Source organism: Catharus ustulatus, chromosome 4 (assembly GCF_009819885.2).
Source record: "Catharus ustulatus isolate bCatUst1 chromosome 4, bCatUst1.pri.v2, whole genome shotgun sequence".
Classification (NCBI taxonomy): Eukaryota; Metazoa; Chordata; class Aves; order Passeriformes; family Turdidae; genus Catharus; species Catharus ustulatus.
The window spans coordinates 45,550,522-45,576,735 of record NC_046224.1 but is presented as its reverse complement, the minus strand read 5'-3'; the positions used below and the strand labels follow the sequence as shown (position 1 = coordinate 45,576,735).

At 36.1% G+C, this 26,214-nt stretch overlaps 1 protein-coding gene across 1 annotated transcript in view; it reads left to right on the top strand.

Moving 5' to 3' along the window:
* The window catches only part of PTPRQ (protein tyrosine phosphatase receptor type Q), a 124,999-nt gene that overhangs the window by 82,524 nt on the left and 16,261 nt on the right, over window positions 1–26,214 (top strand). Inside the window, exons 45-55 of the mRNA XM_042779219.1 lie at window positions 3,661–3,847; window positions 6,055–6,299; window positions 6,913–6,979; window positions 7,544–7,702; window positions 8,916–9,138; window positions 9,584–9,657; window positions 15,013–15,112; window positions 15,937–16,065; window positions 17,298–17,342; window positions 24,162–24,188; window positions 24,852–24,933. Coding sequence (XP_042635153.1) covers window positions 3,661–3,847; window positions 6,055–6,299; window positions 6,913–6,979; window positions 7,544–7,702; window positions 8,916–9,138; window positions 9,584–9,657; window positions 15,013–15,112; window positions 15,937–16,065; window positions 17,298–17,342; window positions 24,162–24,188; window positions 24,852–24,933 — 1,338 coding nt within the window. The remainder of the gene's footprint in view (window positions 1–3,660; window positions 3,848–6,054; window positions 6,300–6,912; window positions 6,980–7,543; window positions 7,703–8,915; window positions 9,139–9,583; window positions 9,658–15,012; window positions 15,113–15,936; window positions 16,066–17,297; window positions 17,343–24,161; window positions 24,189–24,851; window positions 24,934–26,214) is intronic.

Below are 26,214 nucleotides of genomic sequence, written 5' to 3'. Positions count from 1 at the left end.
TAAGGCAACTTGTCACTCTTAGTGATTATACAGATGTTTGGGGATTTCGATACCACAGCAGATGTTCTTATAGAATTTGCAGGACAGATATTACGGGACCGAAAACCATATAATTGTGTCTGTTTCTGCATAAATTCCAGATAAGAATGAATTGTACATTTATTAATTTATTAATGGGGGATAAAAGAATTGCTTCACATTAGAAAACATGCTAATAAGAGGTCTTGGAGGAAAAGAAAGTGTATCTGTACATGTACTCACGAAAACAGTAGCTGAGCTTTGTGGAAGTGGACCTCTTTTTTAAGCATAATGACCTTTTCTTCTCCAAAGGAAGGAAAGGTCCATTGCAGTGATTTTACAAACCAAAGTGCAGGGCCTAGCAAAAGGAAATTACTTGGACAAAGTTACACCAGAGGGCAAACTTTAAAGTGAAACTAGATTTCCCACTTTGCACTTGGTGCTCTGTCCATCAGATTAGCTGTATTTTGCTAGTGCTGTAATAACATTTCTTTCTCCTTGATCTTTATAACCAAAAAAAGCTGACATAAGAAAAAAACTCTAGTGGCTTTTCTCTTTTCATCCTCTACTGCACTTACTAAACTCCTTAAAACCACCATTAATAAATCCCATTTCCTGCCCCGTGGCAAGATAGGCATCTTTCTAAGTTCAAGCACATGAGAAGTAGGATATAGGTTCCATGTTCTGCCAGGAATTATACAGACAGACAGGACTATAAGTGAAAATAGGAAGTAGTTTACCAGTCGTTATCCAGGAAAAGTTGCCCTTTGGAGTTTCAAAATTTTTGGATCAGTCTGTTAGATACCAGAAAAAAAATTAAAGTCTACTTCAAACTATTTAAGGCCTTTAAAAGTTAAGTTTTCTGAGAAGAGAGCAAGACTATGTGTCTATTTTTCTGAATTTGTCATAAGAATTATAGATCTGCTAATATATTCATGCTGAGATATTTCTGCAATAGAAATGTCTTAGGAGATCAGTAAAAAAAACACCAAATGTTTTTAAGCTACTCAGAAAAACTACAAGAGAGAGTAATGTGTAGTCCTGTAATTTTCTCTCCCTCTAAGCTCATTGTGCAGCATTTAGAGTGAGATCTGCTCAGTTCTGAACATGCTTACTGTAGCAGTAAAATGGCAGGACAGAGGATGTGCAACAAGGGGAGGACTTACAGGGATAATTACTTGGCCCAATGGATTGGTCATTAAAACTACATAGCAAGTTTTATTTGTATTTATTTACAAATAAAGTTAGAGAAGATTTCTTCCTTGGGAAAAATTCCCGTCTTTTTTGACTAAACAGCATTTTAGTCCATCAGCAGGAAAACATTTCATGGTTTTTATAAAACCTAAAAATTCCATTTTCAAAGTTTGATTTTGTTTTGTTTTAATATTTAATCAATTTGTATTGAAAGAATTTCCTCTCCATCTGATAATTCCATTATTATAAATTATATCATCTCAATCTACACTCTGAAAATATTATAAATACCTTGTCAATATAAATTATAATAGAACTCCTGAAAGAAGATGATCTATGGAATGTGCCAGGTGATCTTGCCAGCATTGGAAAGGAAATTAAAAAACTGTTTTAAATCTTCAGTTTGGAGGACCAGTTTTGTTTTTACAAAGTGAGATTTCAGGGGTTTTTTTCCATGTGTATTTCAGATAACCAGCTTTATGTTTATGAATTCTTTCTAATTAGATCTTGTCTGTCTAATGATCAGTAACTACAGGTGCCAGTTCTGTAGAACTTCAGTAGACAAACCTACTCCTTCTTAAAGACCAATAAAGCTGTCACAGTCTTTTTCAGTGAAATTTTTAGTATATATTTTATTGTCCCAGTGGGAAACTTTTATGAAGACTCCAAATTCCACAAACTACCAGTATGTATAACTTTACTAATTTTTATTCTCAACTGAGTATCTTTAAATATTTATAAAAATAGTATCATAGAACAGAATAATTCAGGTTTCTCCTCTGTTATATACTGCAAGTTAAAAATTTATATTCATAACTGAATGTATTAGGATTCTGCTGAAATTACTAGGATATGTCTTGCAGTTTTAAGGATCAGAAAACCTAAAAGTACTCCATTATTTTTCCTTCAAGTCATGTTTCAGTTTGTCTTACTGTCTACTATAATTAGAAGTTCTTCTGAATAAAATATTCCTGGAAATGGGTAAGGAAAATTGAACTTAACCATTAAACTTCATGAAGAGTAGAAATACATTTAGTGATGTAGTGCTGTGATTGTGCTTCAGCTGATAAATAAATATTTATATGCCAGATTTTTGAAAGTCAGAAAGAAGAAAATGTTTCAGCTCTTGATGGCCATCCCAGGAAATGAATGTCTGTGTAATCCATCAGAAAGTTTAGTTCAGGTTAATTCTCAGTGGGGATATATGCCTATCTGTCAAATAAATGGTATGCTTGAGCTATTCTAATGTTTTATCAGCTGCATTTAATACAGATTTTGTTCAGTGGGAAAACTACTGTACAGCTACCTAATTCTCTTTTCAAATTACACACTGAAGAAATAATAATAAAAAACATTAACTGAAGCAGTGGGAATATATATAAATACAATTTGTAAATGATACTAGATGAAACACTAGAAAAGCATCCCCTTTTTCTTGTTTTTGAGGCTACCATTAGAAATGATAAATTCAGTAAAAAGTTCAACACTGGAGATTTTCTGACTACAGATTATTTGAGATGTAAGGATGAGAGGCATCCACAATGTGATACAACCCATAGCCTGCTCTAACACAGAAACAAGTGTATTTAAAGTATTCCTCAAAAATTATTTATCTTTTTCATATAATATCCAGTGCTAAAAATTGCACAGCGACTCTCAATAGATTATTTAATTTATAACTAAATTAATAGTCATTGTTTTAGTTAAGTTTTTAGGTATATCATTGCAGATTGTGTAATTTTTAATTCTAGTTGGTTTTTGTGTAAGTAAAATTTCTATTTGTATTTTTGTGAACACTGTAAACAGTGGATTATCTTTGATTTATTAACATACTTTTTATATTTTAAAGTTATTACTAAGTCTCCTATAATCCTCCTTTTTTTTATATTGGACCTTAGAGCTTTCCAGTTACTCCAGTGGGAGAATTATTCCTTCCCAATTCTCTCATAAAAAGTAACTTCTATTAATATATAAAGAAGAATTGCCCTTTCTGTTGTTGGCTCAACATTATATATTGCTGCCCAAGTTTCTAATTGTGTTCCAAAGAATCTTTTGCTATATAGCTGCTCATCCTCTGGATCTTTGCCTAGTTTGATGCCTATTCCAGGCCACTACCAGATTGGTTCATGTTTGCTTGGTGTGAGACAACACCAACCAAAGAGCCCATTCCCTTAAGTGTCCCATGAAGTGCCACGTTCCCATGAAGTGCCAGAAAAGCAACACATGGGTTAGATGGGAGTGTACTCCCCAGCACAGCTTTATACTCTTGGTATCCAGAGACTTCTCATGAACCCTTCTATATAACTATGTGTGAAAGTGGAAGAATAAAAATAAAATAAGATGTTTATAATAAAAATAAATAAGATGTAAATAAGAAATAATAATTTCCTACTTTTGCTGTTTTGAGCCTTGTAGCAACTATTTTTTTGTTTTTCTATTTTTTTACAGGTGGATAATGAGAACTATAAAGCTCAGTTTTTGAAGACAAATGAGGAGGATAAAGTCTTAGAAATTTCTGATTTGAAAGCTTTTACGAGGTATTCTGTAGTGATCATTGCCTTTACAGGGGATGTTAATGCTGCACTCTTAGAAGGCAAGGCTAGCTCCCCAGTAATTGTCTCCACTTTTGAAGCAGGTTTGTAATTTTTTTCTTCTGTATACAGATCAAAATTCACAGTTTTTCTTTAATTTGACAAATACATGGGGACTTTGAACACAAGGTGGGCTTTTAATACAGATTTGCTCCTCAAAATATTTTTTCTTTAATATTATGAAAGTGTCAGGCAATAACAAAGGGATGGTTATAAATACTAAGATTTACCTTTAGTTACGCTGGGATCCTACCTTGCTCCATGTAAAATTTGGATATGTGGAACAAAGCCAATTAGATTACTTCTATAGCCAATGAAGAGAGAAGTTCCATCTATACATTAGCATGTATATATGAGATACCTGTCTTAGACAGGGATGACTCTCCTGTGGAGGTACCTGTTTGGAGACTACTGAAAACTCTATACAATATCCTTGAGTTTGGTACAAAATTTAAACATAAAAAATTAGGTGAATTGGATCTTACCATTTATAAATGGTATGAATGCACACTTGATGACATTATCTGTATATTCTCAGTGGAAGGAGGTTGCATGAGTCTCATAGGAAATGCTGCATGAGTCAGCTGCTCCACAGAGTCCAAAAAATCTGGAGAACGACCTAGATATTAAGGTGACAAAAGTAGATGATGCTGTGAAGTTAGTCCAAGAAATGAAACTGAGAGATGCTAGAGAAAAGTAGATAGCATTTGCATTTGCTTAGAAAACTGTAAATTGTACAAAATATAAATATGAACATGGGAAAGATATAGTCCTAACTTTACATACATAGATCATGGTTATGGTCTGTCTACTGTCTTTACTGGTTTTGAATTGTTTTCTATCGTTTAAACAAACAAACATGCAAAACACTAAAAATATTTTCTCAAGAGGTATTAAAGTTCTGTTCCATTTAAACTAATTACCACCTTATCTCTAATGAGGTCTACTACTGAACAACTTTTTTTGTTACATACTCAGGTTAATGTCAGATTTAATTGTACTACCCAGGGACTTTGTAATTTATATTTATATTTCCTTTGATGTATGAAAGCCCTATTGATATTGACATGCATGTGTATATATATATGTATGGATCTCCAATTCTTTAAATAAAATAAATTTTGAGGATTTCATTACCTATCTCTATCCCTGGAAGATGATATGCTCTTTTGCTGTGGAAAAAGATTAAACTATGTGGTAGTTGGGTCTATTCTGAGACAGACAGCATACTATGGTACCTTTTCTGGTAGCCCTTTTCCTTATGTAAATATGTGATACATTAGGAGGTGCAGTAACTTAGGGACAAACAGTTATTTTTGTTCCATCTCATCCTGTTTTATCTGGTTGGTACAGCTTAGCATACAGCTTAGTAAGGACCAGTTGACACAGACTTACTCCAGAGAAGTCTCAGTAAGTTTTTGTCGGAGGGTATAAAAAATCTGGGAAATAGGACAACTGCATCTAAATCCTTGGCTGAGGGAATGTGTTTACCTTCCCTTGCTTGATTTCATTATTTAGAGGTCATGCTACATACTTGTCTGCTCAGGTAGAGCAATAAATATTTAGCTGCCGGGAAAGAATGTTTCAGCCTTTTCTTTCAGATAGGGGCATTGGGAAAATGATTTATACCTTTGCTGTCCTGAGAATAAGCTACTGGAATCAGCGTTTGACAAGAAACTGCCTCCAGGAAAAATGCATGTTGTGCTTGTGTCTGGGCATCAGTTAGTGGAAAAAATTTTTCCTGAAGATTTAGCTGTGATAAGCAGGGACTCTCAGGAGCATAGTGGGTTATTTATATGTTGGGAGGGAGCTTGCTGTTAACAGAGGAGTACTCTGCTGTTCTTAGAAAGGAATACTCGCTGACTCTTGCTTCTTGCTTGTCAGCCTGAGCAAGGATTGTCTACCCCAGATGTGTTTCAAGGTATAATGATGCTTTCAGACCTTTTGAGTGGATAATCAGAAAAAAATTTTCTGAGTAGATACTACTGAGTGTTATCTGATCATTATTTTAAAAGTTTGTTAGCATTCAATGCCATCATTAAGAAAAGGATTTCAGTCGATATTTGACTTTTCATTGTGTTTATGAATATTTGCATATGCAGTAAATATTTGAGAATTTTTAAATTTAAAAACCAGAAAAATCAATGAAATAATACTGATACAGAAAAAATATAATTTTAATTTTTCAGATTTTATTCTAATAGTAATAGTAGTAAACTGATTAAGTGTGTCATTGAAATATTTATTTTAGTGCCTGAAGACCCACCTAATAACATAACTTTTCAGAAGATACCAGACGAAGTTACAAAATTCCAAGTAACATTTGTGCCACCATCTGAACCAAATGGAAATATTCAAGTGTATCAAGCTATGGTTTACAATGAAGATGACCCTGCTGCCATCCAGATCCACAACCTTAGTGTCATTGAAAAAAAAGATCAGTCAGTCACTGCCATGATAGAAGGACTAAAAGGAGGACATACCTACAATGTCAGCGTAAGAACTGATACATTTGGTGGGGGAGATGTTGTGGTGGTTTTTTTCTTTGATGTAAGTGTGAGATTATTTTGAAACTTTGGCTGAATATGAGATTTTCATGCCAGGAATGTTAGCTGGGGTGCAAAGAGAGGCAAGTCTGAGGAACAAGGGGAGCAACAAACTGGACAGAGTGAGTGGGAGCAGGATGCGTCACTAGTCTGGATGACACTTCATGTGCTTAGCAAAGCAATTTGTGACACATAGTAACAAGCACAATTTCTCTCTTAATTCCGGTACTGACATTGCTCACTGGACATGAAAGATCTAGTTCTGCAAGGGAGCTTGGTAGAAGTATGTGCACGAAGTACTTTCAAATAGTCTGAGACTGGGACAGGAGAGGAGGCAAGATCATTCTTTAAGTGAGCTTGCTTACTTCTTTTTTAAGAGCTGCATAATAAGCAATGAAGTGTTACCATACTTAGGATTTCAAAACAATGTAAAGTAAGTTCTAGCCCAGGGTGAATGACAAAAGGAGAATTTCAGTATTAATTGTTACTACAGATATATTGGCCAGATTGGCCAATATGAAACTATTACAATATTCATTGAAACAAATGTTTGTTTTTTTAAGGTGTATGCAATTAATGGTGCTGGTGCGGGGCCAAAAATTCAATTGAAAATAACCATGGATATCAAAGGTATGCCCCATAAAGTATGCTGTTTCTGAAATGTCTGTAATTCAGAAGAAATTGCTGTTCCACCTGTGTACATACAGCTGTGTGCCTTGAACTATTATTTAGAGGCTGCATAATGTAGGAACAGGAATATATAATTAATCCCCTTGAATTGTAGTGTTCAGTTTTCCTGATCATTTGCTGTTTATATCAGAGTCATACTGTAAAGCACATCTAGACTCACTGAAATAATCATATCAAGTTCAATATTTTAGTTACCATCAGCAATCAGCTTAGAATATGACATAGGAATAACTAAGTATGCAGGATCACAGTTGTTGAAATAAAGTAATTGACTGATATTAATTGAAAAATTAAAACTCACTCTTGTTTTTTCTTTTAATTGAAAATTATATACATTTATAAGAATGTAGTTTTTAGAGGCTTAAGACAGTAAGTAGAACATTAAGTCGTCCCTGAAAACATGTTGGAAATTTTTTTGCATAACTCAGCTGTGTGCCTGAACACTGTACCTGCAGTGAAAATATTGTAAAACAGAACTCTGTGGTATATCTTGCTTAAAAACAGAGCCACCAAGGCCCAAAAAGAAGCCAGCACCAGTTTATGATACCAATGGAGCATTACTTGTCACAGCTACAACAATTACAATCAGAATGCCAATATGTTATTACAGTGATGATCATGGCCCTATCAAGAAGATACAAGTTCTTGTTGCGGAAGCTGGAGGTAGAATTTAATAAATTCCCTTGAAAAATATTTTCAGGTTCATGGAGTTTGTCTTTTTTATTTGTTTTCTTGGGTTTCAGTAGTTTCATTTTAGAAGACAGACAACAAAGTCACTTCTGCTGTGGCAGCAGTACTAAGACCACACAGTACCTGTGGGATGGGTACTGGATTCTGGGAATGCTTTCCAGTGAAGCACCTTCCATGTTGTCTGAAGTCACCAATATTATCCATCCCTAATTTTATCACTATAGTTCTTTATTTTCTGTTTCCTCAGAAAACACCCCAACATTTGACATTTGTGAGTATAAATAAATATAAAACTTTTGAGGTTTGGCAAGGTTATTCTTCTGTCACTATTACTATTGCCCGTAAAAGAATGCAACCATGTGCAGCTGATATTTCCATTTCATTACGGGGGCAGAGAGTTATATAAATCCCTTCTGTAGACTGTGGGTAAGAATGTGTATTCCCTTGTATGGGCTGATGAACATTTACTCATACAAGCAATGCTGTGAAACCTTTTGAGTAATTGCTTACCAATGTGAGTGGGAGTTTTATGACAGGACATCATATGGTCAGGCTTACTTTACCTAAGAAGGACTAAGGTATTTAAATACCTTATTTTAGTTGGTTTCAAAGTATAGAAGTAAAGTATGCTCATTAAATGAACTCACCTGAAGTGTCTCACCTTTATCTGAATTGTGCATTTTAGCACTAATCCTAATGACATTTACTTCATAATTATTGCTGTGAAGATTCTCTTGAACTGAAAGAGAAACAAATACCATGCTAAGCAGCATTGTGAAGATTTTTTTCATGAAGTACTGGGTACCATCTATGTATGGAAATCTAGACATTTAATTTATGAAAGAATCCTTACCATATTCAGACTAAAGAGTTACTAGCTTTTCTAGCTAGCCATGCTCAAAGTCAAGTGTCTTGTGCAAGTAATATACTCTACAGGCAGAACTGCTGTGTGAGATTGCCCCTCAAACTTTCTAGATTTAGTGGGCTTATTTAGAGTTAAAAAAACATGGATAGTGTGGATAGTAAGGAAATTTGGGTTTAAGGATAAATTCAGTTATAGACTTATTTGTGTAAATTGCAACAGCAGCTTTTAAAATATAATTTGTTATATAACTTCTGGTTAGACTCGTTATATAAGTCTGGTTAGACTGTAAATTATATCTATTATTTCTTGTCTTGACAATAGCTCAGCATGATGCGAATGTTACCAAGTGGTATGATGCCTACTTCAACAGACCAAGGCCATATTTTACAAATGAAGGCTTTCCAAACCCACCATGCATAGAAGGAAAAGAAGATCTGAGTGGGAAAGAAGAGATATATGTCATAGGTGCTGATACTACATGTCTGATACCAGCCAGTCAAGACAAAATATGTAATGGCCCACTGAAACCAAGAAAGCAGTATCTGTAAGTAAATTTGTTTCCATGTTTGTCCAAGAGAAAGATTTAAGTGCAGCATAGATTTAAGCAAACATTTAAAACATATAGTTAAATTAGAAATGGAGGAGATTGAACTGATCATCACATGTATCTAATTTTAATTTTTTTTGGCTGAGCATAGATACATGGTAGACAAATATTTTACAAAATTTTTCAAGCAAAAGAAGATGCTTATTGAGTTCTTAAATCAAATAAATCCAAACTCAAGATAAATAATTCCCATTGCAGTTTTTTATACTTTTAAGATTTTTGCCCTGAGTTCTCAATGTCTTTCATAATGTCACTTTTGCAGGTGAATAATGATTTTAAATTATGTTATACTAAAATATATTATTATAGTTTGTAAGTGAAACCACATTTAAGAAATGCACATGAACTTTATTTCAGTAGTTTTCCTGGTTTTCTTTCACAGATTTAAGTTCAGAGCAACTAATATTAAAGGGCAGTTTACAGATTCTGACTATTCTGATCCTGTCAAAACATTGGGTAAGAAGACTGTAATTTACTAAAGTATTTCTCTATTTCTAAAGAATCTCCACAGTTCTATGTTTCTTTTTAGTACAGTAGTTTCTGTGAACTGAATCATCTCTGCATTTGTTGGATGTAGCTTAACTAGAATGGCTGAAGAAATATATCCACTGCCTTGTATGTTCTTTTGAGGCTGTCAAGAGATTCTATGTCAGCCTGAACTGTTAAATGAAGAGGCAATATTGACAACATTTATTTGCAGAGATTCAATTATACCAATAAAAATGTTGCCAGGATAGTTCGTCTTGTTTGGCAAACTGCTGGCAGCTATTCTGCTTGTGCTGTTTCCTTCTGTGTTGGATGTAGAACTAGTACTGGGTAGTCTTGGCTGCACGACAAATGGGCTGGGTGGCCAGGCCCAAAGAATGGTAGTTAAATGGAGTTCCATCCAGCTGGCATCTGGTCCCTGGTGGAGTTCCCAGGACTCAGTATTTGGCCCGTACTGTTTAATGTCCCTGTTGATGACCTGGCTGAAGGGATCTAGGGCACCCTCAGTCAGTTTGCAGATGACACCAAGCTTGGCAGCAGTGTTGATCTGCTGGAGGTCAGGCAACTCTGCAGAGGAACCTCAACAGGCTGGATCAATGGGCCAAGGCCAGCTGGATGAGGTTCAGTAAGGCCAAGTGCTGGGTCCTACACCCCAACAACATGGGGTCACAACAACCCCATGCAGTGCTACAGGCTGGGCACAGAGTGGCTGGAAACTGCCCAAAGGATAAAGTAGCTGGGGATGCTGGTGACAGTGGGTGAACATGAGCCAGCGTGTGCCAAGAAGGCCAAAGGCATCCTGGCCTGGATCAGCAATAGTGTGGCCAGCAGGAGCAGGGCAGGGATTGTCCCCCTGTACTTGGCACTGGTGACCCCACACCTTGAGTGCTGTGTCCAGTTCTGGGCTTCTCAGTACAATAAACACTGAGGTGCTGGAGAATGTCTAGGGAAAGGCAGTGGAGCTGATGAAGAGTCTGGAGCACAAGTCCTGTGAGGAGTAGCTGAGGAAGATGGGGTCATTTAGGCTGGAGAAAAGGAATCTCAGGAGAGATCTTATCACTCTCTAACTGAAAGGAGGTTGTGGCAAAGATATGTGTCAGTCTCTTCTCCCAGGTAACAATAGGACAAGAGGAAATGTGGTGACAGAGGAGGTTTAGATCAGATACAAGGAAAAATTTCTTCACAGAAAAAGTGTTAAGCATTTGAACAGGCTGCTCAGGAATGTGGCACTTGGGGACAGGATTTAGTGGTCTTGGCAGTATTGGGTTAGCAGTAGAACTTGATGATCTTAAGGTCTTTTCCAACCTAAATTATTCTATGATTATGTTCCAGTGAGCTTAATGGCAGGTCCTTTGAGGGCATGACCCTTTAACCCCTTCATCCTTTATATATAGAAAAAGCTGCATATGAATGAATAAATTAATGTTGTATAATAAAATCCATCTGGTTCTAAAGTCACTAGCCAATAGGCCAGCAGTTATTTGGTCTAAAATCACACATAATTCCTTCATGGCCATGTTGATATATTCCTAAAATGACATCACTTATAGCAGATTGCAATAAGATCTGTAAGTTCTTTCAATGTATTTGTAAGTCAAAAACTTACTTAGCTAAGCTTGAGCCCTGACTTTCTGAAAATGGATATCAAGACAACTGGATGAGTACCCAGAAGAATTTTAGTGGGCACATATTTTTCATTTGGCATTCATCTTCTGTGATATGAGCTCCTTTATTCATCTAATCCATTTTAGGAATTTGTTACATGATCTGACACTGAAGACTCTGAAATGTTAATTTACTACCTGAATATTCTGAAAGGATCTGGCACTATTTCTCCAGCCCAGAATGCTTTGGAAAGTGCAACATAAAAGTTGTCTTTATATATTCTGAGTTTAAAAGTTTTAAGTAAATGAAGCAAATATGTTTCCCAGTAAGGGAAAGATAGTGTGTCCCATCAGGGAAGACAAATTTACTGGAAATTAGTCCAACTGTAATCAATTCTCTGGGCAATTTTCTCCTTTCTAACAGAAAAATCTGCAGTACTTAGTGGCAAGCAGATAGTGTAATTAATTTCCTTATATATTGTTACTGATAACTTGTTACATTTTCTATCCTGTACATGATAAATAAGCAAGATCTGTTTGCATGCTGAATAGAATGTAATAGGGAAAAAATAAAGCAGGGGTAAACTCCTCAGATAGCCATGTCTCCTCATACCCACACAATGCCTTTTGTGCTAAACTTTTACATCATGTACTGCTTTTTAAGGCCAGACTACAGCATACTTTTTTCTGGTCTTAGCTTCTGAATTTCAGAGCTTCTAAATTTCAGAGTAATTCCATTTTACATGGAATAGGTAATCAAAAGCTCTTTGCATGCTTTCTTACCACTAGTGGGAAATCAACATCAAATTGATACATCACGAGTGATGCGGGTACTGCAGTTGAATGGTTCTGAAGATAGAGCATTCTCTTGAGACACATGGCACAAGGAACCTTGCCCAAGACTTTCCTTACAGAACATGCTTGGTTATAGGAACTTCCAGCTTGCTCTAGAAATATAACTCACAAAACATGCCAAAAAGTCCACTTTTTAAATCTTTGCAACCAAATTACTTCTACTGCACTTACAACTTCGACTGCTCTCCAGGAGAAATTTATTCTGCCTGAAATCTGAATTGCAATTTGATTTTAAATCAATTAGCTTCCTTAGTAAAAATCTCTGAAATTTGTGGGTTTCCAACATTATACTTTTATTTTATTAACTAAAACCTTAATTTGAATTCTGGGAGACGTATTCATAATTCTAAAAACACCTACATTATCCTGCTTTCAAAATCTACTGATATAAAAGGTCTTTGATCTGGAAAATCATCAAGTTAGCCTTTTGGTGCAATTTAATATTATGTGTTTGAAGCAGAAAAGGTATATGGAAAACCTTGAGAAATCATTTTGTGAGACATGTCGGATGCTCTTGTAAATAATAGGAATTTTTTTAGGGGGGAACACTGAAGCAGAGTTATGGGAATATACGGCTGCAATGATGTTTTTTTAATTGTGGTAAAGGATACATTTTAATAGGCTGCACCCACCCAATCATATTTAATGTACCATAACCTTCCTCTTGACCTGGAGAGGGGGAGTTTCTTCCTCACAAACCATGACTCTCATTGCAAAGTTAATGTCCATGCTACAATGAAAGGTCAGCATTTTTTCATAAGATAATTAAGACACGGTGATAAATACTGTTTAAACTTGTAATACATTAAGGCAGCTTGCAACCTCTTTGTAAACTCTGATGACTTGTTCGGTAAATCGCTGTGGGGCAACTGGTAGTCCTGTGTATCTTTTCCATGTTAAATATAAAGCTGATGGGACAGGAAATAATCAAAATGGGGTTTCCTGACACTGTCTTTTGCATAGAAACTGACCTTATGGTATTTTATTATTGCAGTTTCTTATCATCATGTAATGAGTGCAGCACTTCAGAATTATACAACACGATATTCTCTATTTTGTCTCCTCTCACATGCCCATGATTATGTCTACAGACACGTCTACAGAGCTATGTCTAGTCCTCCCCTGTTGCAAAGAAGCATGAGAAAATGTGGGGGTTTTAATTCTTGGTTGGCATTCTACCAGCACTGTTTTGCTTAATAAAATCTGCGTTTTTTGGATTAACATTAATTGTACATTTTAACATAGACTTCACTGTTCAGTGCAAAATAGATAGAACTATTGTAGGGGTTTCTTTAGATATTCTTCTGTTCTTTCACATTGCTAATACTTTTGCTCTATCACAATGAAAAATGAGTGGCAGGAACTTTTTCATTCATTTTCTCATCAAAACATTTTTGTATGTACTTGTTTTTATATTCTATTTCTTTGCCTAAGATTAAATTTTTCTTACCTTGTAATGTCCAGTGCTGCATCTAAAGATTTTCTGATGCAGTGGAAGGATTGTTTCAGGTATTCTTCAAACTATACTGAATTCTGTTGTCTATCACTTCATACAGACCTGATATTGCTTTTTCATGTTGGTGTCAGTCTACAATGATCTCACATTTTCTTTTGATAAATTTCTACCTAGCCTACTGTTTCCTATGCTGTATTATTGTAGCTGATTATTCCTCCCTACATGTAGAAACATGCACTTGTTCTTACAAAATTTCATTCCACTCCTTTAAGGTGACTTCTTCAGATAAATTGGGATAATTTTGAATTTCAATCACATTCTCTTGTGTACATCAGTCCAGATCATCTGCAATATACTCTAAAATCCAAAATATCACAACCTTTTGAGAGAAACAAAGCCAAGACTATGGTGTTTCCCAGTGTGTCCTTGGGAGGATGTCATCCCTTGACTGGGAAATAGTTTCACGTGGCAGGAAGCAGTACATTTTCTGCTTTTCCTTGAGGTGAAACAGGAGCTAAGTTTTTCTACAGCGGAGCAGCAAGTGGAGGTGAATGTCAACAAAAGGGAACAATACCAGCAGTAGCATTCCCTTGCTTTTCTTATTTTCACTGGTGCCTAAGAGAAAAAGAGGATTACAGGGAGGGTGGGAAATTGAATGAGTCCTAGAAATTTAGCATTAGAGAAGTTCAAAAAGAGGCCTTGAAATGACTAATCTAAACAGTTTCTGAATGAGCTTTCATTCTTATCTGGAAGGACTGATTAGAATACCAACACCTTTACTTTTCCGTAATGGAGGCCTTTATGATTACTTTTAACCTACCGGTGGTTATTCCTAACCATATCACAAATTCTCACATAAACCAGGTGCTTGAGTTAATGGTCAGTGAGGCAGATTAAGCCAGAAAGTTCAGATCTCATCACTATTTCAGTTCTTTAAGCACCCTTAGAATACCACTTAAAATGGTGTGCTTCACTTTGTGTCTGTGAGGGGCAGCTGCAAGTCTCATTGGTTTAGAGCTGTGCTCTTCCACTTGAGGAGCTGGAGCAGTCCTGCACAGAGACTGAAGCAGGGGCTGAAGTCAGGCCAGTGTTCAGACTGATGTTACTGCGGTATAGACTGACCCTAATCTGTTTAGCAGGTGAAATTGAAAAACCAGGCAACACCTGCATTTATAGCTTCATTAAAATTGTGTGTTGGCTAGATCAGCAATGTTTAGGAAACCTTACATAAACTGTTTCTGATTTTGTTATAGTTTTCTTTCTGGAGCAGGTCTTCAACAAACATAAAGTGGGTGCAGTTATACAAAGACTAAAAGGGTCTATCTTTCTTTATTCCCTAATTTCATACAGTCAGAAAATTAAAAATTCTGAAGAATCTATGATATATCAGCTTTCCACTTTCTGTTGCAGGTGAAGGACCACCAGGAAGATCTGTAGAAGTTGTCCTTGCCGTTACTTTGTGTATAATTTCAGTTGTTCTTTTGGTGGCTGCAGTATATGCTTTTGCAAGGTGAGATTTATATATCCTTGCCATAGCATGTTTGAAAACAGTCAAAAATTATTTGAAGAACAGTTGAAACAGTCCTATAAGTGGAATTAATGTGTAATTTCAAAATGTCTTGATTTTTGGTTGGGTGGTTATTTTTGGTTTTTATGTCGAACTTTAGGGAGACACTCAAAAAAATTTAGTCTAGTGAGGGTAACCTCCATAGATGAATAAAATCCAACTTCTTCAGAGGGTAAATCAGAGTGGTTGCCTTTCTTAACCTTTCAGAGCTACTTCTCTATTGACAGATCAGAGTGTCAGCTGGTTGTAGTTATCGTGATGGCTAATATTATCTACAGCTTGGTATGAAGTAAATACTCTGTTCTATTTTCTGTCTTCCTAATAAATTTGTCAGTTAAATACATTGAGGTCTCATATGGGGAACACAATAATTGAGTTTTAATTTAAGTAGTGTACAAAATTTCCATGTGAAGAAACAGGCTGTGTACTGCACACATGATGCTACTTTGGTCATTTATCAACTCTGGTCTTACTCTGCTGCATTATTTGGGCATTACCAAAGAATTTTTTTGTAGGAAAACTAAAAGAATACAGAATACTAAAACTAAAAGAATACAGCACACAGGTTCTTTCTTCTGAATTTTAGACTACATAAATAATAAATAAATAAATTTACCTAAATTGCACTGCTAGAAGGGAGACAAGGATAAAGGCCAAGGAAGGATTTCTGGCAACATTTTTCAGTTTCAACCTGTCAAATCAAAGTACTGATGGATGTGTCCTTAAATGTTTTGCATGTGTATTTTTCACTATTATTTTCCATTTAGAATTCGGCAAAAGCAAAAAGAGGGAGGCACATACTCCCCACGGGATGCTGAAATTATTGACACAAAGTTCAAACTGGACCAGCTGATCACAGTGGCAGACCTGGAGCTGAAGGATGAGAGATTTACACGGTAAGCGTACTCCTTAGGCAAAACAGTAGTCCAAAGGGTCTGTAGCCATGACCCCTTTCTGACCTTTGCTTGTTTGGAAGTGTTTGTGCTGTTCTTATTTACACAGGTCACTGAGATCCTTTTTCAAAGAATGACCTCCATCCTCAAGACACTTCTCACTAGCTTTTAGAAAATCACTTAATCTTTAGCTCTTTTTACAACAAGATAAAAATCTAAGTGCAAATCACTGTTTAATTGTGTTACCCTAAGAAGGGCTACATATTTTAAACATGCCAAATTTCTGAGTCTTTTTAATCACCCAATTTTTTGTGTAGGTTGCAAACTTACACAAACTTTCTGAAAATGTCAGGCTCCTAGAAGCCTCTGTCAACTAATTCAAGAACAAATCAACTAGCTCAAGAACAAATCTGTCATTGTTTAATTGACATTTTGAAAACATTTTTCTTTTCTTTAACAAAGGGACTGGCATAACATCTGGGTTTCTGTGGAGTTCAGCACACTGGCTATCCTAACATCTATTCATTTAAGGTGCATGCAGTAATTCATATTTTGTATCTGACAAGAAATGTTGTCACATATATTTATCAGAAGGAGAACTGCTTTTGACCTTCAGAAATATTGATAGTATTCAACAAATAAATATAATGGTGATTATCAATAATACCTGATATCCAACTGTGTTAGAAATATTTGGTGAACATTCTTCACCTGCCTGTATTTTCCCTGCTGTGTCGCATATGAAACACTGTGGTAGGCAGTCTCCTTAAAGATGAGAAGCCTAAAATAACCTTGCCCTACTAGCCAAATATCCTACTGTTGCGGACTAGGAATATCTGGAAGATGAAAGGTTGTAACTGTTGACCAGGGGTTTTTGTGTATGCCTGTGTGTGGTACAAAGTAAGTTGATTGCATGTACAAACCTGTTCAGAATAGAGCACACAAGATTGGCTGCTCGTAACAGATGAGAAAACATACTGGGAATCATCTGGAACTCATTGACGTAACTGCTGCGGTATGTCCTGTGCAGGGCACTTGTTCAGATAGCAGAATTTAGTACCTGCTAATAACAGTGCAAAGCATCCTCTGAAGTCAGAACCATTGCCAATGCAGTAACTGTGCCCCAGATAAATGATCTTGATGGATTTTCAAAATTAACTTGTTTCTACATTGTTAGCTGAATAAGAATAGTACTGATGTTTATGTACTAAAGTGTTAATGGGTTTTACTTCCAGATACTCTTCATTTTTCTTTAGACGCAAGGAGATTTTTGTCATCCAGTAAGTTTTTGTATTATTGAAGCAACATGGTGTGTTTTCCATTCTGTTCTCTTAACCTGTGTGTTATTGTAGTGTATTGAATGATATAGTTGATCAAAATGAAATGTCAATCTTTGCAGAGATTCTAATGAGAGACAATGGTATTTCTCATCATGAAATCATGTATATTTTTAGTCCCTAATGCTGAATTATAGGAGTTTCACAGCTATTTTGAAATAAATCAGGGTGATTTTTAAATGGAAATTTTAACACATTATGGAAATATAGCCCTGATATATACAACTTATCCTTGAAACAAAGGTAGTGTAAATGGGACATGAGAAACATGCTGTTTCTTTCCTTTGGAAGTTAGGATATACATACTTAAGATAAATTCTTTTTTTCCTCAACTGTCTTTTGTACTCACACTGCAGCTGTTTCACACTATGCCCCTACAATCTTAGCAACATATCCTCGCAGTCAAATCCTGTGTTGGTTTGCAGGTACCATTCTGCCACTTTTCTGTTTAAATTCTGTGTACTATTTTAAAGAGTAATTGAAAACTGTAGTATTTCATACTTACGTGTACTTCATTATGTGATTTATGCACAGCAAGACCTTTACTGAATAATGCTTCAGCAGTTTTAGTTACATCACCCTTATTTCAATGAGTCAGTCTCACTTTTTGGTCTGCAATTTGTCATGTCCTTCCATCTGTATTTTTCTCTTCCTCCTTCCAAACTATTCTTTAATGGCCAAAAGCAAAGACTTTCTACTTCTGTCATTGTAAGATGCAGGATGCAGCTCTTAACATTTTGGATTATTATTTTTCAAACCATAGTGGGACTGAAGCTACAGTGGGCTTCTTGCCCAGGTCCTTTGTTGAACATTATGACAAACCTGAAGTGCAGGCACTAATTGAGAGCTCCTCAGGACAGGATTCATTACATCTTTTCATCTGGAAGACAGAAAATGTCCCTAGATACTCTCCTAGATAACATACATATAGTAATGAGGGGCATGATATCCTTTATCTGTTCAAAATTCTTTCATTTATTTTGACTTTTTTTTTTTTTTAAGTCTCAAAGAATCTTTCACTATGTGTATTATTCTGTTCTGGTAAAGTCAGTGGCTAAAAGGGACATTTTAGGTGTCTCTAGTGCTATCTTTAAAATATTCTGGTAATGAGCTATATCAGGGAGCTGGCAGAAGCACCTAATGACTAAAATGGTTTTGTTTCCTGTTTTTAGACTTCCACAGTCACACCATGAAAGAACTTTGTACCTGTTGCCACTGGCGAACAGTTGTGTTGAAGTCAACCACAGTTCCAGTTCTTGTGTTGACCCTATCATTCTCATGATTTGTGCCTGAAGCAGTGACATGTTAGCATGTTTAATTATAGCATTTATTGTTGATCACTACAATCTAACTTTCACAAATATCCCATGCACTTGGAATGGGCATCACTGCATGTGCACAACCCACACTGGCAGCATCTAGGCAGCTCTCTCAGCAGTGTTTGCAGTGCTTGCAGTGTTGTAATTTGTGGCATCTTCCAAGTGCATGAGGAGGGCAGAAATGGGCAGATTCCTTTACCAGACTGGCATGTTTGTATTTTTCAGATAGCAGTAAATCAACTGAAATCTGGTTCAGCTTCCTACCCTGGAAGGGCAATGGGGAGTTTGTGTGAAAATCCCAGGTGAAAACAGACCAATATAGATTTATTCCTTCTACCTACTAATCATCCCATTCAGTACTCATTTGAAAGAGGCATTTTGGAAAATAGGTTTTTTTGTCACTACTATGGCATCTACTCTGGCATTATATTATTTAGCTACTATAAATCAATAAAGGCACGCACTTGCAGCTGACAGTATTCATCCACAGAATCAAAATACTCTAGCCTGCTCCATGAGATCCTTCTTGCCTGTCTCTCACTCCTTGTCTCCTCAGACATTCTCTCATACTCAGTGGATTGCGGCTTATAATCTTGGCTCATATTCTCAGAAATTTTTTGCAGCTGGTATCTTATGAGAAAAACAATAAATTAGAAAAAAATTCTGTTCAGTATGAATATAACTGGAAATACTTTTCATCATTCTTAGATCAAAAATTCAACAGCTCGAAGCTCAACAAACGTGCAGTATAGGTTATTCAAAGCATTATATGTCACTCTTTTTAATAATTTTTTTAATATGAAGAATTTTGCATTACAAAAGTCAATTGGAGTATGAAAAGAGAAATTCAAAAGTAAAGAGCATTCCATTTTGACAATTTAGAAACTTTTTTGTGGGTAACTTTTTTTTGACTAGTAAATTAAAGGAGAATCACAGTTCCAGTAGTAGTCTTTTAACATAATAAAAATAATTTTAAGAAATGATTGACAAACTTCAGTGGCTAAAATTATTAATACTAGATAGTACATATATGCTCACTCTCAACAAGTCTTTGTTAAGCATTTGGTCAGTTGGATGTAGTTTCAGAGGGCTTGCAGGGAATTAAGTCCTACTGAATTTTGTTGAAAATGAGATGATTTTTATGAATCCAAAATGCTAATTTTGAATGTTTGGGACATACATTGGATTCCATGATGGTGGAGATGGTGTGAGACAACAGCGAAAAAGAACCTTGTTCAAAACATAAGTAGCCCATCAATCTAAACTGGATTAAACACTGTTTCATTAAGCACACTTAATATACATATACTGAATGCTCTCATTACTTGCCTTAGTTACAACAAGTCCACAGAGTTTGCCAAGTCACTATTCAAAGCAGACACTAATCTTCTGTGAATAGATTCTGTCCCTAAATTTTCAGTCTGCACTAGGTTTGGTGAGATACAAGTAACTCTTCCCTGTTCCAGGTGCTTACCTAGGAGAGCTTCTCTGGCACCCTACTTTTGCAGTGGTTTCCACAGCAAGGATAAAGCCATTTTGAACCCTGTTTTTTTTTCAAATCTTTCCTTGAAAATTTGAACCTTGTGGTTGATTCGCTGAGGCTTTTGTTTCACTCTGTGTGAGACACTTGACAAGAAAGTGGGGTCAGAAGAAATATTTCTGCATTACAGACACAGTAGTCCCTGCAAACACCAGGTAATTAGAACTCCTTGTGGAAAAGTATTGTATAGAAAATCATTGTCTGATCTTATTTTTCCTATATACTATGTATTCAGTGGGTGTCTATATTTGAGGCAACAATTTTGCACACACATTTATTTCCATAGACCAGGCTTGTACTTTGTGTAGACAGACCTGTCTTCCTTTGAGTAGGGATAGGCATGGCTTCCATCTTGCCTTTTTTTTAAACATTTCCCTTTAGTAATCAGCTATCAAAAATAGGCTTTGTGAAGTCTGTGTTCCAAGAGAACAAGTTTTATGAATGTATGTGTCCTGGTACAATGGAAGAAATGACCATGGGTTCTCTTTCCTTAGGTCTTTAATATGTAGGAAGGGTTAAACTCAATATTGCTCTCAATTATCTTGTTAAAAATGAGTTCCTCTGTTGGTCCTAGGAAGTGTCAGTGGTGCTTATGAGTTAAGCCTTTTGCCTATATAGTAATTTCTGTAGTTTTCTGGTTGGACAAAGTTTTAATTCCCTGTGGATTTCAGATGATTGACCCGGAGAGAAAGCTGAGTCTGTGTGACAATATGTCTTCAGTTATCACTGCCAACACAAATAAATGGCTTCTTTCTAGCTCTATCATAAGTAATCTGAGTGGGATTCAGATTTTTGATAGTCTTCAAAAAAACCCCACACATGAAACAATACACTGTTTTAAAAGAAAATCAGATTCAAGGCTATAAAGCATTCCTTATCTTAGAGAATGTTTTTCTTTCCTCATTTCAAAGTCAGGCAAGTGGGAATCTGAAATGGTCTAGCTAAATTAGGGAAATTTTCAACTTCGTGGCTTGATTCTAAATTGTGCTCATCAAGATCTAGTGATATTTATATTTTTAAGTTTTATACAAAACACTGGGAAATGTGGAGGACAAGATTACAGATGTAAGATTATTACTATGTATTCCAAGTCAAGAGACATGTAAAAATCACTATTTTTTAAGCCTAAGGATACTGAAACAGAATTGCTGGAAGTCTTAAGTGAGAACACAGAATTAATCCCTTCTGAAGATAACAAAGACAACACGTTTGCACAAGGTAGACAAGTTAGACGTTAGCTTTCTTATAAGCACTTTAAAGTAAATAATTTTATTTTCTGAGCTGACAAGCCATTGCTATATGCACTTGCTACTAGCAAGTGACAGTTTCGTAATTCTAAAAATCACTTCAATTCCTACACATAGGTTAAAGATTCAACCCATAGATGCCTTGCTTCTTGTTAAAACTTGTACTGTTAGATCCATGTACCTTCAGCACTGAACACTAAATGGCCTACCTGGATTGCTTGTGTCCAGCACAGAATTTTTATTCCCTAATGATGAAACTGCATTTTCTTACTGCAAATTCTGTGCAGTAAGACCCTCATTGCTAAAAATTTGAGAGGAGAGTATTTGAAAAATTACTCAAATGTCAGCTGGGACATGACTTTTTTCTGTTGTTCTGTGGTGAAGATAGGTGAATTCAAAGGAAAAGTACAGTAATTTCACAATTACAAGCTGCACTGAGTATAAGCCGCTCTGTCGTTCGCAGCAAGGACCCGCGTGCAACAAAGTTGCCAAATAGTAACAGAATCGCAGGATCGGGGGTGGGGGGTTTACTGGCTCAGCTAGGGCCGTGAGGGCTCGGCCCGCTTGGGGTGGCCCAGCTCAGCGCTGCTGCTCAGTGGGGCCGCTCGGGGCCAGCTGCCACGTCTGGGCTCACTCACCCTGACCCTGCGCTGCCCTGCAGTGGCAGGGGGTGCACAGAGCCCACCAGTACCCATGGCGGCGGCGGCAGGAGGGGAAGGAGCGCCCCCGCTCCCGCGGCAGCAGGCAGGAGGGAACCCCCTGCCTCCCTCCTGAGCCACGGGGATGGCAGCATGGAGCCCCTGCCTCCCCCGGGCTGCGGGAGAGGAGGGAAGGAGGGAGCTCCCCTGTCTCCCTCTCCCTCCTGCGCTGCCAGCAGGGATCCCGGCTCCACCCGCTGCACAACAGAGTAACCAGTTTGTAACAATCACACAGTCCCGGGTTTTACTGGCCGGTGCTCGGCTCAGTGCCTCGGTTTGCGCTTCTGGGGTTTAAAATGTCAGAAAATTATTCACATATTAGCCACCCCTGATTATAAGCCGCATTTCCGGTGTGGGAGCAAAATTTTAGTCAAAATGGTGCAGCTTGTAATCGTGAAATTACTGTAAGTGTAACTTTCCTTCAAAGTCTGCTTATAATTTTGACCTGAAAAAAGACCCTACAAAAAAGTTTCTGTTCTCATCAAAGACAAATATATATTTGCGTCCACTACCTCAGTACAACTATTAAAAATCCATTTTGTGTTAGGAAACTTTAGTTCTATAATGTTACCAGTATTACTAGAAGGCAGTTTCATCTGCCACGTAATGCAAACAACTTATGTGATGCAATAAGCACAAGCTATATGTCTAAACATTCTGAATAAATAGGGTGCTACGCTTTCTTATGCCTTCTTTTTCGCTCTGTAGCTATCCTTCAGTTGTCCTTCTTAGCAAGCACCTTTATTTCTTTGAATACTTTTAACTCCAGTGAGACTGATCCAGTGAGGCTTTCATAGCCAGTTTGCTTTGTTTGGGGATAACTGTTGTAAAATATATGTACCACAAAGGCATCCTAATTAGCTTTGAAATTAACTTCTCTGATGCTTAATAATAAATTATTCAACAATTGTATTAATCTCATTTTATTATCTCAATTAAAATTTAAATAATTAAGAATCATTTCATAAACCAACTACTTTGAAAGCATTTTTTTCTTTTTCAACTAAAATTATGACAGCAATATAGTAGACATTTGTATTAGAGAACACTTCTTGCAGTATTTTCCATAAGAATGTATATTTGGAGGAACAGACAAATAAAAGGGGTACTTAGAGTTTTTTAAGGGGTAGGTTATCTTTTAAACTGAATTATTATAAACTTTTTAACTTGGTCCTTTAGATAAGCCTTCTGAGTCTGAGTGCTCAAAATTTGGTTTCTAAATCCATTTAGAGGCAATTGTGACCAGGTTTCAAGGCCATCTGAAAGTGTTTCAAGAATAGATGCTTATGTGCTATATTCATGAAACCTGCTGTGAGATCAAGTTAAAGTTTTAATATGTATCACAGTTTTTAAAATTGACATATACAAAACCAGCCATGAACGTGTGAAAAGTTAAGATAGAACTAGGACTCTAATTTTTAACATCTTTAGAAAAATAACCACAACTGTGGTTTCTGTAGAGGCACACCAGTCTCATGATTCATCTGTGACTCATTTTAGATATCTGCTTGAAATGAGATGAAATTACACCTATTTCTCCTCATTGATTATAAAAGAAATCTAGAGTGACTAAGAAATAGGTGTCTGTGTTCAGTCAGGTTGATCCTATCCTGATGCTCTGAAATGGCTCTTAGAAGGATGATATTGGGTAAAGAAGGCAAAATGAAGCCTGCCAATATGTATGTAGTGGTGTGCAGCAAATATGGGTTTCCTAGGACCATAGAAGCCCAGAGCACAGTAAAGTGATCTAAAGAAAAGGATAGTAACTGTAACTATGTTATTCATATCTTCAGATACCTGAGATAAAAACTAATAAAGACAAACACCCAAGGTATCTGAATGTGAATCTATAAGGGAAATCAATCTTTAGGTACATGGTATTTGATCTAGAATCTATTAAAATGCACAATATTGGTTAACTCTCAGCTTGCTACTTTTAACAAAAATCTCTGTTTCAGGTTACTTAGTTATAGAAAATCCATCAAGTAAGTTTACTAAAGATTTTTATGTTTTGCTCATTGGTGAGTCTCAATGTGTGGTTCCCTCCTCTATGTTTATTAGAAAAAACACCAAGCTGCGTATAAATCATAAAAGCATGACTAATTGCATGGTAACTGGAGAAATGCTTTCTCTCTCTCTGGGGTGAAGCCTGCATGTCTGTGTTTTAGCTTGGGAAATAATACAGGGTTATTTAAACTCCTCAGGATTTAAAAACCATGTCATTATGAGAATGAGGTCACTGCAATATTTTATATGTCTAAAACCTTGCAATGTGTAAAATGTTTTCTGTCTGACAAAGAAGTATTATGTACTTTAGAATGCAATAATAAGTTTACACATGTGCTTTAATGTCAAAACCTTGCCTTTAAATGCCGTTACCTATAAAAACAATCATAGCCTACAGTACTGTTAATATTAGCAACATCAAAAATTTTGTGAGGGGGAACAGCAAGGGAGTAAAATGTTTCTCTTTTAAGTGATCGAAAAGAAATAAAATAAGCATGCTGTAAGCACTTTATCATTTTCTGTCTCTAAGTATCAGTTTCCATTGAACTGGAAAATATTGTTTATTAATAATCTACAGTAAAATAACAAGAATGACGAAGATATTCCCTATGGGTTTCTAATTCTTCTGTCCTTTCTTTCAGGCCAATAAGCAAGAAATCCTTTCTACAACATGTCGAAGAGCTTTGCACAAACAACAACCTAAAGTTTCAGGAAGAATTTTCGGTATGTTGCAAGCAGTTGTCACAACATCGCAAGACCTTCAGTCGTTTCATGTGTCACATTTCATGTGCATTTTAAGCAGGCAAGGCCATGAAGGACTCTGGCCTTGATAATCAATACCCAATTACCAGGTTGATTGTTTAGAAAGTAACAGTACACTGATTTGGATTCTGCAGCCTATACTACAACCTGGTCAGAATTATTCACTTTAGTGTCAAACAAAGATGGTCTTCTGTAGTCTCCAGCATTTCAAGACCACCATATTTATGTTTTTACATATCTAGTGTTGCAAATGTAGGTTACCTAAAAACAAGTTGTTTAGAGTTTTCTGCTATAAATATGTTTGTTTTCCTGAGTGATGATGACTCCAAAAGCAGGGTTAATATTCGTTCTGTAAAATTTTTAGGCACCAGTCATACTGCTGTGAAACTCAGAAATGTTTTTCTTTCATTGATTTTGGTGCAGAAAGTCAGACGTTTGCACATGGTACTTTGGTTTTTGTTCCTCTATGAGTAATAGGGCATATTTCTTATGCTCTTGAGAATAGCTTCCATATGAATTGCCTCCATTTCCTTACATGAGTGGATGAACACAGCAAGCCTGTCTTTCTTTCTGAAAAGAGCCTAATTCTTAAAATATACATTACAGATAATATAATGCATGTATAGTTTCATATTTTTAGAAGTTTTCACTATTTTCATTAAGTAATATTTTATGGCTATCATATTTTTTTCTCAACAATAACTTGTTATTTCAGAATCTTTATCATCATTATCTTTCTTCACACATACAGTCATTTGGCCAAAAATAATTTGTCAGTGTTCAGTGACTTTATTATTTTGTACTTAAAAATTTACTACACATAATTTACTAGTTGGATTAACAAAAATGAGGACTTAACAATTGGCTTTTCTTCTGCTAGATTATAATATTTCAGTTTCCAAGGGAACACTAACAAAAGTGTATAAAGATTAATGGTATTTCCTACAGGTTTTTTGTCATGCTCATTAGGTAAAATTGGTCTGGATTTAATAATAAAAAGCATCATGAAATTCTCAGAGCAATAAAGTAAGAATATGTTTTTTCCTAAAACCAGAAGTGTTATTTCACTTGGGCAAGAATGATTATAGTTACATTATGCATGACTGAACAGATGAAAAGTTTTGCTATCGATAACACTTTCACAGATTAACATCCATTACTAGAAGGTCTCTGGTATTACTTTCTTTAGGTGTGAACCACATTGGCTTATAGCATTGTAATGTCTTAAACAATAGTGTTTTA